The sequence below is a fragment of the Gordionus sp. m RMFG-2023 genome, chromosome 1 (assembly GCF_954871325.1).
Source record: "Gordionus sp. m RMFG-2023 chromosome 1, tfGorSpeb1-WG-v2, whole genome shotgun sequence".
Lineage (NCBI taxonomy): Eukaryota > Metazoa > Nematomorpha > Gordioida > Chordodea > Parachordodidae > Gordionus > Gordionus sp. m RMFG-2023.
In genome coordinates this window covers 54,979,580-54,998,851 of record NC_088775.1, presented here as the reverse complement: position 1 = coordinate 54,998,851, position 19,272 = coordinate 54,979,580, and the positions used below count along the sequence as shown (strand labels likewise).

The 19,272-nt window shown below is 26.0% G+C and overlaps 1 protein-coding gene across 3 annotated transcripts in view; it reads left to right on the top strand.

Moving 5' to 3' along the window:
* The window catches only part of LOC135922095 (polymerase delta-interacting protein 2-like), a 154,486-nt gene that overhangs the window by 123,560 nt on the left and 11,654 nt on the right, over nt 1–19,272 (top strand). For all 3 annotated transcript variants that reach the window (XM_065456509.1, XM_065456508.1, XM_065456510.1), the window contains 2 exons: nt 9,445–9,471; nt 15,559–15,690. In XM_065456509.1, the coding sequence (XP_065312581.1) occupies nt 9,445–9,471; nt 15,559–15,690 (159 nt within the window). The remainder of the gene's footprint in view (nt 1–9,444; nt 9,472–15,558; nt 15,691–19,272) is intronic.

The following is a 19,272-nucleotide window of genomic DNA, read 5'->3' as shown; positions in this document are numbered from 1 at the left end:
CACTTTATTTGTAAAATATTTATTCTTAATTATCTTAATTAAGATGAAAAAAATCAAAACTGTAACCACACAATTGGTCACATCCAATTTATCAAAACTCGAATTAAATACTTTAACAAAATTATTCTTATAAATTTGCATTTTATCAAAGTTAGAATTCCTATGATTACTAATAAAAAAATAAACCATGTTTTCATTAAAATATAGATTATAAAAATTTTATCCTAAACAATAATTGCGTTGTGTGCAACAAGATATTTAACAAATACAATATTTATTTACCTTTTTTATCCTGATTCGAATGATCCTCCAAATTTCTTCCCCCAATAAAAATGATCTTCTTTAGGAACTGCGTCCTATAAATTTGTTTCTCTTTATTTAAATATTTTTCCCAGTAAAACAAAAATTAAGATATTTTGATTTAAAACGCCAGCAATTCAGTATTTAGTCATTGGGTGGGCTACGAGTCGGTTATCCGCCAAATAGCGATATTTTAAAAATATTTTTTGGGATTATGTTTTACACGTATTTATAGATAAATAAAACGAAAATCAACATTTTTCAAATTGTATTACTAGTAAATTTAGTCAATCGAATATTTACTAAGTGGTCGGTTTTGTCGGCAATCGGTCAAATCAAATTATTTTCAAAAAATTTTTTAGGATAATGCTTAGCACGTAAACATACACATATAAAACAAAAATTAAGATATTTTGATTTAAAACGCCAGCAATTCAGTATTTAGTCATTGGGTGGGCTACGAGTCGGTTATCCGCCAAATAGAGATATTTTAAAAATATTTTTTGGGATTATGTTTTATACGTATTTATAGATATATAAAACGAAAATCAACATTTTTCAAATTATATTACTAGTAAATTTGGTCAATCGAATATTTAGTAAGTAGTCGGTTTTAAGCTCGGCAATCGGTTAAATCATAATATTTTCAAAATATTTTTTGGGATAATGCTTAGCACGTAAATATACACATATAAAACAAAAATTAAGATATTTTGTTTTAAAACGCCAGCAATTCAGTATTTAGTCATTGGGTGGGCTACGAGTCGGTTATCCGCCAAATAGAGATATTTTAAAAATATTTTTTGGGATTATGTTTTATACGTATTAATAGATATATAAAACGAAAATCAACATTTTTCAAATTATATTACTAGTAAATTTGGCCAATCGAATATTTATTAAGTGGTCGGTTTTGAGCTCGGCAATCAGTCAAATCAAATTATTTTCAAAAAATTTTTTAGGATAATGCTTAGCACGTAAATATACACATATAAAACAAAAATTAAGATATTTTGATTTAAAACGCCAGCAATTCAGTATTTAGTCATTGGGTCAGTTACGAGTCGGTTATCCGCCAAATAGCGATATTTTAAAAATATTTTTTGGGATTATGTTTTATACGTATTTATAGATATATAAAACGAAAATCAACATTTTTCAAATTGTATTACTAGTAAATTTGGTCCAACATTTTTCAAATTGTATTACTAGTAAATTTGGTCAATCGAATATTTAGTAAGTGGTCGGTTTTAAGCTCGGCATTCGGTCAAATCATAATATTTTCCAAAAAATTTTTAGGATAATGCTTAGCACGTAAATATACACATATAAAACAAAAATTAAGAGATTTTGATAAATAACGCCAGCAATATTTACCTTAGAAAATTTCCATTATTTTACTATTCTAAACCTACTCATAAATTAAACATCAAAGAAACGTAAATTTTTTTTTTAATTTTTAGGTTTTTCATATGTATATATACCCAAATATAAAAAAAGCGCTATCCAATCATCATTCCGGTTTCCTAAAATGATACTTACATATTTACGCATATAACGCCCTCTTACGGATGTATATTTGTTAATTTTTAAATTGAAAAAAATTTATTTATGTTTTAATAAGCTATGAAAATATTTCTTTTATAATAATATTAACTCAAAATAAAATTATATATTATATGATATTTAATAAGTATCCTTCATTTAATAAAAAAATAATATAAGTATATTTTAAAAAAAGTTTTAAAAATTTTCATTAAATAAAATATACATAATAAAATTTTGATTGATTATGATTAATTGCTTTTTAGCAATTAATTTTAGCAATTCAGTATTTAGTCATACCCGTTATTTATATAATATTTTTAGGGTTTTCATTTTTTGCGCTTTAGTGTTTAATTTATTTTTCGCGTTTTAATGTCCAATTTATTTTTTCGCGTTTTAGTGTTTAATTTATTTTACTCATATACTAATATTTTCAATCCTGAGGTTAAAATATGCAAATAAATATTATGCACATTTACCCTCTCTTTAAAATAAAATTTAAATTTCACACCCTTTTAATTTAAAAAGTGTTTTAAAATAATAATTCTTCATTGGGTCATCATTGCTTTTAGTAAAAAATAATTTCTTTAGCCTCAAATTTTTGGAAAATGATCCATTATTTTTCTAAAATTAAGACGTTTAGTTTTTACATACTTTTATTTGTCTTCAAAGTTTAAAGTTTAAAAAAAATTTTTTAATTTTATTATTTTCTTTAATATTTGTATCATTAACTTCTTTAATCACAAACATTTCTTTAAATTTAATCATATAATTTATATCTTTTAATTTATATGTTTCAATTACATTTTGATATAGACTTGAAATTATAGTTTTGTTTTCTTTTTTAGGATGTAATATTTTTTAATTATACCTATCTATAGGTAATTCAGTTAATTTCCACAATTGGTCATAATTCAAGAAATCGAAAATACGAAAAATATCAATAGGTAGTTCACTAATAAATTCAACTGATAATTCATTTGTAAATATTTTTTAAGGCTATCTATGTATTCATATATGTCCATTATGATTGATTTACATTTAAAGTTATTTTATACCATAAGTTATGACTTTATCTTGGAATAGAATTTTAATAACTTTTCTTCTTACGTGGATTTAGAATATTTTGTAAATCATAATTGTTTTAACTATATAGAATTCAAAGCCTATTGTCCAACTTCCATGTCATCACCTATTTATATATTGGTCATCACATTGGGTCACATATTGGTCATTGGTCATCACATTGAGTTAGATATTGGTCATTTTTATTAAACGGCTCGTTTTGAGCCGATTTTTAAAAACGGCGAACACAGTATTTTATCCAGAAAATATTACGCAAGCCTGAAAATTTTGTTCATAGAAGGAGCAAAGTTCTAGACATATAGTATCGAAATTTCGAGGCTTAGTCAATATTTTTCTGGCGAAAATATTGAGTTAGCCGTTTTTAAAAATCGGCTCAAAACGAGCCGTTTAACAACATTAGCTAATATGCTTGCTTATTAAATGATAATACTCGTCGAAAAATATGATAAAATACCGAATAGGTGAATTTTTTATATATACCAGGTCGAATATAAAAATTCCGAGCCGGGCCTAAATTTTTTTTTAAAAAAATCCGGGCCGGGTCGGGCTCAAATTTTTTTTTTAAATATCCGGGCCGGGCCGTAAAAAATTTTTGAAAAATAATCCGGGGGCCGTGCAAATGGTACCTCTGCAGGTCTCTGCCAAATTAAGAGGTATAATGTCTATCTGTAAAAAAAATTTGATAGGAAAAAAAGAGCAATTTTTATTTTATAGCCATTTCCGGTTTTTAGTAATAGACTTTTTTCAATAAAATAAATTTTGTATCATATTAAAGAGTTATTTAATAAAATATAAATGTCTATAGCTTAATTATTTTTTGAGGTATTTAAAATTAAATATAGTGTATTTTGAAATTTTCGCGTTTCTAAAGATGGCCATATCTCATGAAGTAAGCCGATTTGAAAAGTAAAATTTTACATTTTTATTAGTTAGTGTATATGTCGTAATTTTTAAAGGGATCATGACTATCCGGGATCTTCACGGGATTTAAAGGGATAACTAAAATATTAGGGTTGATAATTAAGGAATGATAATACGGGATTATCACGTTTTAATCGTGATAAAGAGGAATCTTATTTTAAAAGCGTTTTCCACGAGTTTCGTTGCGTTTTTAATTTTCAATTTTGTTTCTTTTGGCCTTATGATATAAGATATGTCTAGTATAGGGTATCATTCGATAGCTAATCAAAAGATTTATTCAACTGGAGGTCAATCTCTGCCCCAGTGATAATACCGTATAGTTCTTTATCCTTTAAAAAATTGAAATTTTAAAGGGATCCCTTTAAATCCTGTGAAGATCCCGGATAGTCATGATCCCTTTAAAAATTACGACATATATACTACCAACAGGCAAATTTTTAAAAAAATCGAAGGTGGTCGGGTTGAGAATCGACATTTTTTGGTTGATTTAATATATGGAATACAACATAATACTTTTAAAATTTCATTCTCAGCAATATCTTTTTCCATGAAATTTACAGGCATAATTTCATTTAAATAATCCTGTGGTTGGTATTTCAGAATCCTAAAATATAAATTATTATAATACTCTTGGTGTGGTTTGTATATTATTAGCATCTTCACATTGTTTCAATGTGAAACTAGATTCACTTACAAATGTCTTAAACACTTCAACCAGAAAAAATCTTCCACAAATTTAAGGTGCATACTTTTTAATCATAGCAGCACCAGGACCTATTTATAAAAATATTATATAATATTTATATATACTATTAATATAAAAGCTGATTTCTTAGATAGAGCATAATATTTGGTGAATTTTGATACAATCGCAACAAACATTTTCTTAATTGTTCATAATTAAGATAAATCATCTTCCCTATTTCTTCTCATTTGACTTTGCTTGCTGCTGTATCCCTATATTTTAAGTCAAGCGCGAATTAGAAAAAATCATCTATGGGAACATTTTAATTTTCCATTAAAAATGGCTTATATTTTTTTTCCCGCTAGATTATAGCCATAAATAAATAACCTGTGTGACAAATTTCGACTTGATTTTTTGGGAGAAAATAAAATAAACATGTTTTAAGACAGTTTTTTATGCATATTCTAAATCCGCTGACAGTTTTTTTCTAGCACGTCAGGTTTTTTTATTTATTTTAGGTTAAAGTGGCCAAAAAGGTCATTTTTAACACTTTTTGAAGGTTTATAACTTCGGTTCTAATGATCCCTACAACTAAAAAAATATCTTAATTTTTGCAGTAAACCTTCCTTATTATTATTATACATTTTTTTAAATAAAATCCTTACTCAATTTTTAAACAACCTATATTTTTTAAATTTACCTTTATTTATAAAATCTTTTTTAATATAGCTTAATTTAATATATTTATTTATTGTGGCTTTCGTTCTCTTGGCTACACTGCACACGGTACGATTCCCAAACAATTTATTTTAAATGAAATAGTTATATTTCTCATATTTAAATAAATATATTATGCTAAGCTAACCTATCTCATAGGATTGCGATCATTTTGAGATCGCAGCATATCTTAAATTCGTAAATGGAATAATTTATTTTTGACAATAAATATTTCATATTTTCATATGATTCATTTAACTGGTTGGAATAGGCGATGGGTATTGATGGCTTAGAATTTCCGTTATGTAGCAAAACTGCTTTCAAGCTGTTTTTGCTTGAATCAATGAACAAGCGACATTCATCGGGCACCAATTCAATATTAAGTTGTAAAAAAAAGTTGACCTAAATTGTTGGAATAGTATAAAAAATTTTCGTAAGAGAATAAATTTTTAAACGATGCTCCACGGAATCGGTATGAAGTTCGAACTCCATTTTTTTAAATTTTAAAATCATTAAGCCTTGAGGATAAAAAATCGGACTTTCTTTTTGAAAGTTACAAATTTCTGGTTATGTCATTTAGTTGCTCTTGTGACATAAATGGCGAATCCTCTTCGGGATGATACTCAAGATTAATATTGTAATTGTCCTGGCAACGTAATTTTTCCAGCTGCGAACTATTAAAAAAAGGAACTGTTGTATGCATATTATATTTTCCGGATAAACAACTACGAAATTTCAGGATAACGAATTTCGAGCAAAAATAACAATCCCACGAATGATTTCTTGCTACGTGCCAAAATGCAGGTTTCGAATAAGGCAAATATGACCGTTTTCCATTTACCAATGAATTAAAAGAATTATAACATGTTTTACATATGTAATTAGGGGCAAATGGTTTATTCAAATCGCAGAGTGGAATATTGTAATAAATTTCATAAATCCTTTGAATGATTGGAGAAATTGGACATTTTTGTGCGGGCAATATATAGCCCGCACAGATGTAACAAAATTTAGAGACACACTTTAAGGGGACCTCGGCATTAATTTTTGTAGATAAGGAGGGAATTTGAATAATATTTAAAATCCAATTTTAAAAAAAAATGAATGAAAGAAATTAAATGTCTATGAAAAATTAAGCGCGAAAAAAAATAATTCTTCTCCTTTCTTCCTACTCGTTATTTGGCATTATTATTTATTGCCCATACTACGGGTTCAAGGTACTCCATTGGAAATCATATATTTTGATATAAATTGATTAAAAAAACAAATATTCTTAAATACATCAAAAAAAGATAAATAAAAAATATGAAAAAATTACCAATTATTGCATTTTAAATGAATTTTGCTTCAAAATTGCTCAATTCAAAAAGAGTACAAATTAAAAAAGTGGGTACAGATATCTGATTTTGGTATAAATTGATCATAAATGCATAAAATATTACTAAATACAACTAAAAAAGATAAATATTACCTTAATTTTGCTTTAAAAATGCTTTATGCAGAGAAAATTCAATAAAAGTGTACAAATTAAAAAGTTCGAAAATATCTGTACCGACTTTTTTAATTTATAGATTTTGGTTGAATTTTCATGGCATAGAGTGCTTTTGAAACATAATTAGAATTAATATATAATCTTGAGCATATTTGAAGCAAAATTATAAAATTTATCTTCTAAAGTTAATAATTTTGATAGTAATTTAAATTGAAAACTTGAGACCCCCAAAACGAAATTCTTTACCATATTTCTCAAAAACCAGTTGATAAAAAATTATAAAAATTAGTAAATTTATAAAGAAATATAAGTTTAACACTATCATCAATTTTCAGGGATTTTTATTCGATACTTTTTAAAATATATCCGTATAAAGACCTAAATTTTACCATTTTTGAAATTTCGAAAAGTTGTCTTTATACGGTAATATTTTTAAAACTTGACGTATAGCGAAAATTTGAAAAACGGATTCGAACTCGGCGGCAAATTCTGCACCAAAAATTATTTTTATTTTTTTCTCCCATTTTTCTTGTTACACAATTAATGCTAAGTAGAACAATAATTCTACATAATAATATGCTTAAAATGTCTCAATCACATATAAATATTCGGCTCTAAATTGAACTCAAGCTAACTCCTGAACCGGTTTGAGCCAAATTCTGAGCCAGCCGAATCATGTCACAATGAGCTGGCTTGAACCTGAATCAATATCTCGACTCAAAAACTGTCTGAGTTTAGGGCTAAGTTGACTTGGCTCAGCGTTTAACTACACTAACAAATATATAAATTTCAACTCAAAAGTCGGCTTGAACTAATTCCTGAGCCAGCTTGAGCCAACTCCATAGCTGGCTTAATAATTTCATGTTATCAAAATAACCACCTACCAAATTAAGTTAAAATCTCTAAAGCCGAATTCGGGTCCAGAACCATTCTTAGTTTCGACATAAATATTTTTATTATAATTTTTGTTTACATTGATCAGTAACCCAAAATTTAGCAATTTACCATACATTTGAGTTAGCTGTTTATAAAAATCGACTCTAATGGAGTCGTTTTACATAATAAATGTAAAAAAATAAATATCAAATATTATAATTTACTTATAAATAAAAAAGAATAAAAAAATTGATCCGACCCAGTGAGTCGACTAAGTGAGTCAACTAAGTCGGCTCATGCGGCTCCTTGATCGGCTTGAGTTGGAGCCTTTTTTTTACGACTACGACTCATGTTGCAAGTCGTAAGAACTTCACTTTTTAACAACACTAAATACGATTTTGTAGAACTCGCAAAACGTGACCTGGCAAATCTGATAAACTAATTATAATCTGTTGGTAACACCTGTCAACTAATGTATTAGCATTAACATACCTAAAAACTTCTTATTAAAATATTTACAATATATTTATCAATTGTTATATTTATTTTGTAACAATATCATATGCTTTTTTGAAAAAATATATGGCCGAAACTTAAAAATAAAATACAAGATAACTTAAATAGAGTACTTTTGCAAAGTTACGCCAGCCGGTCCTACATAAATTGATCATCATGTATATTAATTGCAAATGTAATATAATATAAATTTTATTTCATTGTGATTGTGGAATAAATGATAGTAAATATTTAATTTATAAATATCAGAATTACCCCTTAAGGACGAAGGGCGTTCAATAATAAAATATTTACACCTCCCCTTTCACAAGAATTTTACTGATACGATCCTATGTCTTACCCCCTGAAAATTTTACCTACGATCCTTTGTCTTACCGCCCTCTCTCATGCTAAAAGCCGCGCTGGCTATTATAATCATCTGTGTACATAATAATTTTATTTTTCTTCCAAGAATAATGAATTAAAACTTAAAAGTCAATTTTCTCTGAACAAAAAGATATCTAGAACACTACAATAGTCAAGTGATATATATAGGTTATCTATAAATTTTACAACTCAATATTTTAATTTTAAGTAGGGGTATACTGATACCACTTTTGGAGGCTGATCCCATATTGTCAATATCAAATTGATATCGACCGATTACCTATCCGATATCATATCTGATCTAATATTCTGTAAACATACTAATCGTTTTAATTTTTAATGCATCCACACATCTCATACTTTTTAATAATATAACATATAATATAACATAACATAACAATTTATTATAATGATCATTTATAGTTTATATTCATGAATCTATAGTTATCTAAAATATTTTTTATTGATAAATCATTTATAATAATAACAATAATCTATTTACATAATAAGTAATAAACAAATATATCTATCAAAGACCTGAAAAGGTACCATTTGCACAGCCCGGCCAGGATTTTTTAAAATATATTGGTTTTAATTTATAGCTAATAATGGCGATTTAAAATATACATCTCTGTCCTCGTATTTTTTTAAGAAAAATTTTCAGGCTCGTCTCGGGTATTTTTTTAAAATTATAGGCCCGGCCCGGGTATATTTGAAAAATTAAAATACTGGTCGGGCTTAGGACAGGTCTATATGAAATATGAGATTTGAAATAGATTTTTTTGGATTAAGACGCCATTTTATTGGATCGAAATAATTATATTGGCTTATAACGGTATTTAAAAAAAGATTAATATCGGTATATTCCTTATTTTAAGATATAATCATGATTATTCGTCAAGTTTATGGCTAATTTTATCTTATATACACTTTTATGCAGGAATCAAACAACATGTCTGTATATTGGGTAATAATTTTTTGAATAATTATTATTTATATCATAAATTTTGATATATAGATTTTAATTTATATTAGTAACCTTCGTGAGCTTACCATACCATAGCTTAAAAAAAGAGAACAGTATGCTTTGCATAAATAAATTTCGGATTTTTAGAAAAATATATATGTCCGCCCGTAACCTTTTTATAATTATTTCATATTCATTAAATTTTTTTCTAATAACCGACTGAGTTTTGATCCATATATAATAATCATCCAATATAATATGTTTAAATACATTATATGCTCATTTGTAAAACTTAATTATACTAATAATAAAAACCACTAATTTCTTTCACAAGTACAAGTTTATAATTTTTAAATAATGACTAATCTAAATTTTTTCAGAAAAAAAAGCTGAATCAAAATTTGTTTTAAAAAATGTATCACATCCTAGTATTCCTAAAGCTCTTCAGTAAATTTTAACGAAATATAGCTACCCAAACCCCCTCCTTAAGGAATCCTTTCGTTTACGTTAATGACTAAGTTGAGAATCGACCTCATAATCAATGCCGACTTGAGGCATGGACCTTACTGGCATTAGTTAGAGGCAGCTTTCTATTATGGCTGCAAAATTAAAAGGAAATTTTTTTTAGGAACATTTTTTCGAATGAACATTTAAAAATAACAATTTATTCAATAGACAACCTGCAATATTTTTGTATGAAACTTTTCTTCTTTCAATTACTTTATTTGTATTCCTTCTCAGTTGGTAACTCTCTTGAATGAATAGTGATTATTTGTCGGTTCATTGTTGATAAGCACAGATCCACATGAAAATGTAATCTAATTTTTCTTTAATTTTTTTAATGATATTGAACAGATCTTCCTCTAAAATATATTCAATATTGGAATTTTAATTTGGAAGATTTACTTCCGCACTTTTTTGAAATCTCTACAGGAATCACTGAATATTTTTAAGGCGTGGTGATGACTTGATGTCTGGAGATGCCTAAAAGATTATTTGTATCTTTTATAGAGAGGCCATCTCTACCTCTTTTTCAGTAAAAGAATTTGATGAATAAAATTTTTAAATACTCTTTTTAAAATGTTAATTCCAATAAAATTAACTTAATTCGGAAGAGCGGTAAAAATAAGGGTAATAACATTTTTTTCTATGATGTTTGAAGAGAATAAAATATAAAAAAAATGTTCACGTATTTTGTTCTCTTGTAATATAAGTTTCTGTTTTAAAACAACGATAAATATTTTATGAAATTAGTTATTTTTTTATATAATTGCCCTTTTTGGCTCTGATAAATTTGGAATTAATAAAAACTTAAAATATTATTTAAAAAAATTGAATGAAATTTTTTTTAACTATGCTCTTCATCTTTAATAACAAAACTCCCATATATTTTTTTTACCAAATAATAAGCCATAAAACATTATTCAAACTTGTCTATATGATTTGGTTTTGTTATGGGATGGAGCTGAACCTTTTTTAATAGTTGAAATTCTTCAAACAATATTACCTCAATAAATGAAATTTGCCGATAAATATTGGTTGGTAGAATTTTTCAAACTTTTAAAACCAACTTTGATATGCAATGACCCAAAATTTCAGGATTCTCAATTATGGCATTATCCACATCTTGATTCATTTAATAGTATTGTTTAACAACTCTATATAACGCACAGGCGCTTAACTTAGAAGTACCATATTTTTTAATAATTGATTTTTGATGACTTCAAAATTTTGGTTTTAGTATTTTTTATGTATATTATGTGATATACTTTGGAAATATCAACTATACATATAAAATATAAACCCAAACTCATAAGCGGCGTATCAGGTCAATTCAGCGAAACTTTTATCGCGAAATTTTTATCGCGAATGTTGTTTATTGCGAAAAGTTTTTATAGCTGAGGTAAAATCGCGAAACCATTTCTGCCAATTTATCTCCGCGAAACATTTATCGCGAAGACAATTTCGCGAAACTTTGTCGCGAATTTATTTTCGCGAAACCTTAACCGCGAATTTATTAGAGTAAATGCATTTTAGCGAAACATTTTACGCGAACACTTTACAGCGAATTTTTTATCTCGAATATGTTTGCTCGAAGTCATTATCACGAGCGCAACACCACGAAACAATAAATATATTGCGAATGCATTTATTTAAAAGAAAACAACATATTATTTATTATTTGATGTTTTTTAATAAAAAATGATATGCTACAAATTGTAATATTATTTTTGTTACGATTTATTAGTGATTTTCAGGTCCAAGATTTTAAGTAAAAAATATTTCTTGAAGTTCAAAAAGATTTTTGAACATATTTTGATAAAAATTTTAAATCTTCTTTGTAAATATATTTTTTTTGAGGAATTCTTTTGTGTAATTTATTATAAATATACAATTTTTAAGTGAGATCTTTTATAGTTTTTTTTTATAATTTTTGTAAAATTATCTATTTCTTAAATATATTAAAAGAGGTGGGTTTTCTAAATAATTTTTTTAAAAATATTTTCAACTTGTTTATGTTATTTTATATGATCTTTTTAAGGAGAATAATTTAATGTGACAATTGTCATATTCGTTATTTTTTAAGATTCTTGAGATTTATTGACTCAAAAGGGTAAAAATATTATTTATATTGTAAAGATGTTAAATTATAAATTCAATGAAGATGTTCCTTGGAAATATGGCAATTATCATAATCGGTATTTTTAAACATATTAGATATTTTTAACGCTAATGGGCAAAAATATGTATTTTTAACATGTGAAATTATAATTTCAATTAGGATGTACCATATAAAAGCGAAAATTGTCATAATCATTATTTTTAAAGTTATTTTTACAATTTTTTGACGTATATGGGCAAAAATATAAGTTGTTACATGTTAAAATAAAATCTCAGTGAAGATAACCATAGATATAAGTACAATTATCATTCGTTGTTTATAAAGTTTTTTGAATTTTTTTGTTGCAAATGGGTAAAAATATAGATTGTAAACATGCTTAATTAAAATTTCATGAAGATCTTCCATTGAAAAGTGACAATTTGTCATTATCGTTGTTTATAAAGTTTTTTGAATTATTTTTTTGCAAATGGGTAAAAATATAGATTGTAAACATACTAAATTAAAATTTCATGAAGATCTACCATTGAAAAGTGACAATTGTCATAATCGTTATTTTTAAAATTTTTTGAATTTTTTTGACCAAAATGTGTTAAAATAAGTATTGCTAGTATGTTTAAATAAAACTTCAGTGAAAATGAACCCTAGATAAGTGACATTTATCATAATCCATATTTTTAAAATTTTTTTTACGTAAATGGGCCAAAATAAGTATTGATAACATATTTAAATAAATCAGTGAGGATGTAAATAAGTGTCAATTGTCAAAATCGTTATTTTTAAAGTTTTTTGTATTTTTTTAACGAAAATGGGTAAAATAGATTGTAAACATGTTAAATTTTCAAGAAGATGATAGAAAAGTGACAATTGTCATAATCGTTATTTTATAACTTTTTGAATTTTTTTGACGTAAATGAGCTAAAATAAGTATTGCAAACATGTTTAAATAAAATTTCAGTGAAGATATACCCTAGATAAGTGACAATTGTCATAATCATTATTTTTAAAGTTTTTTGACGCAAATGGGTAAAAATATAGACTGTAAACATGTTAAATTAAAATTTCACGAGGAAGCACCATAGAAAGGTGATAATTGTCATAATCATAATTTTTAAAATTATTTTTTAGACGCAAATGGGAATATAAATTGCTTACTTGTTAAAATAAGATTTCAGTGAAGATGTATTATAGATAAGTTACAATTGTCATAATAGTTGTTAATAAGGTTTTTTTGAATTTTTTTGTTGCAAATGGGTAAAAATATAGATTGTAAACATGCTAAATTAAAATTTCATCAAGATATACCATTGAAAAGTGACAATTTTTATAATCGTTATTTTTAAAGTTCTTTGATGTAAATGGATTAAAATATAGATTGTAATCCATTTTAACCATAATAAAATCTTAACATTAAATTTATAGGATGATGATTGTATCATATTACTAAATAATATTCATATGGTTTTTAAGTTCTTTCTATAAAAATCCTACCCTGAATTCAGACTCAGCACTATTTTGCCACGAGTATACAAAAATATTTGCTAACTGTGAATGCAAGGTTATACATTTTTATAATGTAGAATTAAAATTTATTAATTAAAGGAATAAGATTGTGAGTCCATATCTTAAAAGTTTAGAATTTAACATTGGTACAACTATCTTTACTTTGCATATTTTTATCAAATTTTAAGCAGGATAAAAGGAACAACGAATATCTATTTGTTTTTTTGTTTCGACTGAAATTTATTTTAACATGTTAACAATTTATTTTTTTGTCCAATTGCGTCAAACAATTCAAAAACTTTAAAAAAACGATTATGAATATTATAACTTATCTAGGGTACATCTTCACTGAAATATTATTTTAACATGTTAACAATTTATATTTTAGCCCATTTGCTTCAAAAAAATTTAATGACTTTTAAAAATAACTATTATAACATTTGTCACTTTTATATGGATCTTCATGACATTTTTACAATCTATATTTTAACCCTTTTGTATCAAAAAACTTTAGAAACAAAGATTATGACAATTGTCACTTATCTATGGTACATCTTCATTTATATTTTATTTTAACATGTTAGAAATTTCTAATTTCGCCCATTTGCTTCAAAAAAACTTTAAAAATAACTATTATCACAATTATCACTTATCTAGGGTATATCTTCACTGAAGTTTTATTTAAACATGTTAGTAATTTATTTTTTGCCCATTTGCGTCTAAAAAGTTCTAAAAACTTTAAAAATGATTATGACAATTGTCACTTATCTAGGGTACATCTTCCTGAAGTTTTATTAATACATGTTAACAATACTTATTTTAACCGATTTAACGTCAAAAAAATTTTAAAAATTTTAAAAATAACGATTATGATAATTGTCACTTTTATATGGTGCATCTTAATTAAAATTTTAATTTAACATGTTAAAAATACATATTTTACGGTAAAAAAATCTAATATGTTTAAAAATACCGATTATGATAATTGTCATTTTTCCAAGGAACATCTTTAATAACGAATATAAATATTTTTTAAAAATATTATTTAGAAAAGCCATCTTTATTATGATATACTTAAAAAATAGATAATTTTACAAAAATGATAAAAAAAACTATAAAAGATTTCACCTAAAAGATTGTTTATTTATAATAAAATTCACAAAAGAATTCCTCAAAAAAGATTAAAAATTTTTATCAAAATTTGTTTAAAAATCTTTTTGAACTTCAAAAAATATTTTTTCTTCAAATTTTGTGCGTGTGAAAATCACTAATAAATTGTAACAAAATTACAATAGTAGCATATCATTTCTTTTATTAAAAAAATAACAAATAAAAGAAATCCATTTTTCATTTCATTTCATAATATAATAATATAAATAAAAAATATTTATCATATAATTATGTTTATTTGTTGATAAATAAAATAAATTATTTTAATAAAAATAAAAAAATAATAATAGGCCGCGTTGTATTTCGCGAAATAGTTTTCGCTATATTGTCTTCGCAATTTATGTTTCGCGATATTGACTTCGCTATAAAATTTTCGCGATTATTGATTCGCGATAAAAATTTCGCTCTAATGTATTCGCTTCAAAGGTTTCGCGATAAGAGTTTCGCTATAAAAAATTCGCGGTATTTGTTTCGCTATATTGTTTTCGCTAAAAAGTATTCGCTAATGTGGATTCGCGATAAAAGTTTCGCTATAAAATTCATTCGCGATAAACAACATTCGCGAAAAAGTGTTTCGCGATAAAAGTTTGGCTGAATAGACATGCAACCCATAAGCGGATTCTTATAAATAGATGTCTAATTTAACATGATTAATGCCAACATTTATTATCAATTAGAATACAAAATATAATTGTAAAATAATTCAAGAGAAATTTGTAATAAATTATATACTTTTTTTATATTTATACGTTCTTATTATTTTAATAAAACAACATATTCGTGAACACTGATAGTGGAGATATTGCATAAGACTTGAAAATTTATTAGCCCAAAAATGGGCTGTCCAACTACTAGAAAGACATTGGCGAATATTCAGTTTTTCCGGAACGCTCGAAACAGTTAGAGGGAGAGGCGTTGTAGGACAAGTTTAAATATTTATACTATATTTCTTTCCCTATCCCTTTATGTTAGAGCGCCTTAGCCTATATTTGGGGTTGTGCCGATATTAAATATAGGGTCGGATCGAGGCTTATTTAACATATAAGGCCAACATTCCCTAAAAAACCGATTTTTTTTATCTAATTCTCAAACGATATATGGTCATTATTTTTCTTTATTATTATTATTTCTTGTCTATATATACTTGTAATATAAAGAGAGAAAGATATTTACGTTTAAAAATTTAAATGTCAAAAACCGGAAATTAGCTATTAAAAAATTTAATTAATTATTAAATATGCAAATTTACAAGTTGGGCTGAAAAGGCTTAGGAGATATAGCATTTTAATCATCAGCCAATTGTAAGATTTCTTAATAAATATTTGCTAAATCATTCATTGTAATATATTTAAAGCTTTCAAATATTTTATGTATTTAAAAGATTTGGGAAAATGAGGGCGGGGGGGGGGGCATTGTTAATTTTTGTTATATATTTTCATTCCCAAAATACCAATTTTTCTCTTTTCTTCCAACAGTTTTTCGTACTTGGCGTCGTTTTCATTTTTTTAAGTAATTTTTATTATGATTATAAAAAATTAGTAAATATAACTCAATAAATTTCTAATGTATAAACAAATTTTTTTTCCTGTTGCAATTCATTCAATTTAGATAAACATTCACTTTGGGTAGGTCTAAGAAATGTGCTTCTTTGGATGACTGGCTAAAATAAATCATTAACGATAAAATTTGGAGTGCCTGCCATAAAAGATTACATGCTTCAGTGGCGTATTCAAGATTTTCTTATGTGGGGGGGGGGGGATTTTTTGGGGGCTTCGCCCCCCAATTTTTTTTACCTGGCCTTCGGCCGGGTCTTATGTTTTAGCTATTCTATTAAATTATTCATTATTTAAATAATAATTATATTTCTATTTTTAACCTTTATTTACTAATTCGTGCTTATGGATATTACAAGCCTATTTTTTATTATTTTAAGTTAGGTATATTATATTTAATAAAGTTTTTTTAAATGTAAAGTTGGAATAAAGTTTAATGTCATTTTTTTTATAAAATTAGCTTTAAAAACTAGCCTCAGCTTAAATTCTCACAATATAAGTAGAATATATTTTTTTATTGAAAATACTAATAGTAGTGTGTATAAAATATTGACTATAAAATAATTTAATAAACAAGTTTTTTTTAACTTATTATCAAATACAATATTATACAAAATTTTTTATTAAATACTATATAATGTGATTTTTAATTTTCGTGGGAATGTTGCCAATTCATCAAGAATTTCGTTTGTCGTTGGAACCAAATCTCTGTGGATATTTAACGGAGCTAACCCATTTAGCCGAGATTCCGAAGTAGTACTTCGTAAATATGTTTTCAACCTTCACAAGTTGGAACAAGTCCTTTCATTCGTACATGTTGTAATAGGCAAACATGCAAGAATATGAAACAACTTCAAAATATTGGGAAATTGAGCAAAGGTTTCTTTATACCGATTGAGCCCATCAATAGCATGCTCAGGTAAAATAGCTAAACGTACTAAATATTTATACCACAATTCGAATTAACTGATTAAATTTATTTCAGTATCAATATCATAGGAATAAAAATTTGTTAAATATTTAATTTTACCAATAGTGGTATTAGAAAACGAAGAAGGATCTTTGGGTAATAAAACTTGAAGATTGCTAAAGACTTGTTTTTATCTAAAACCTTACTTTTATTTGCGACAAAAAAGTATCTAAGATTCAACCAGTATCACATTTCCTTCAACATACATATTTCACGAGATGCTGCCTTTGTATTTAAATGAACATTGCCATTAATAGGCGAGTACCAATTAAAAAAAACGCGTAAATAAAAAAAGATATACTTTAAAAAAAAGTGAAGATCTAGGAAAAAATTAAGAAAAATATTTTGAAAATTTCTTTAGAAAATAATTTTAATATTAGCAATGAATGTGAAATCATTAAGCGATTGAAAATAAATTTGAAAATACCCATTAAAAATGATATTCAGATATTGACTGTGTTATCAAATTCTTTGACTCTAATACAGGAAGCATTTTCTACGACTGGATTTATGGCAAGGATAGCAAAGAAATTGGTCAAGGAAAAGGTTGTTTTTTCTAATCCAAATATTATAATGACTGGGAGTGTTCTTCAATACTATATTATAGATATTATTGAAAATTTTTATAATTCTAATTAAAATAGTCTAATAACTGGTAAAAACCATTTTATATCAATATAGGTTAAAGGAGAGTCGTCGTGCCAATTACAGAAAAAAACTCATTTTGTGCATTCTAAGGAATTTGATATAAAAGTGAGGTTTAGTAAATGTGCTTATTTAAGATGATTAAATATTGTTTCTTACCTGAGGACCAGGAACCCATCATGTGCATTATTCATCAAAATTTTAAATTGATATTGATCGGCGGAAGATTTGCCCAATAATGTCTAATGATATATTCCCCATTAAAGACTATCAAGATTCTATTGCACAATCTCTCTAATCCTGCAATTTTTGATTGTTACTTTAAAAAATGTAAATTTTGTTCGTGGTTCCTCAATCTAGAGAAAAGTTTGAGATATCATTAGACAATAGTGCAATTTATTATATAACTTTCAAACAATGGTTATCTGTTGATCGAGCGACTCTTAAAACATTTTGCAAGTTGACATCCGATCTTTTTCTAAAAATTAAATACGTTAATCCTACATTAATTTATATCTTCGCAACAGTAGGCATTTCACAATTCATTAAAATCAAGTTTAAATATTGCTGAATTTTTAGTTATATGAGATTTCTCGGAAAATGTTGCTTTTGTTGCGCAGGAATACGTTCAGGGATTCCACTGGAATACTAACCACTTATGCTGTCATTATGTCTAAAACACAAAGCGTGTGGCGATTACTTATTCCAAACTAAAATGATCAATGTTCTTAAATCAAAATTTCAAAATATATCAAATTTTTTTTATTTTTCTGATGGCCCAGTAACGCAATATAAAAATTTAATAATTTTTGCCATCATGAACTTGATTTCGGAATCAAAGAAAAATGACACTTTTTCGCAACAGTCAATGGTAAAACTGATTGTTGGGAGGAAACCAAATAGTTAGCAGCAAGAGCTAGCCCTCAGTTTCCTTATGAGAACCAGATATTAAATACTTAAGATATATTTAATTTTTATATAAAAAATATCACAAGGATTAATTACGGGTTTGTAAACGACCATGAATATGAAAAATTGTAACAATCTCTTGAAACAAGGTTTCAAAAGGCTAAACGCATTCCCGGAACACAAAAGTTTCATACATTTATACCTCTTATGGAAAATAAAATTAAAGTTATATATTCATATTGTGAAATTATTTGATCTGCAACATATAAATTTAAAAATTTTATACAATTAAATTTTGCCTACAATAAAATTATAATCAAAAATTGATTTGTATTTTGTAGTTATTTTTATCAGTGTTGTTATTAAAGTAGCGGTAGCTTTAGCGCGCTACTTTAAAAAAATGGCTATAGTGGTAGCTCGCTACTAATTTA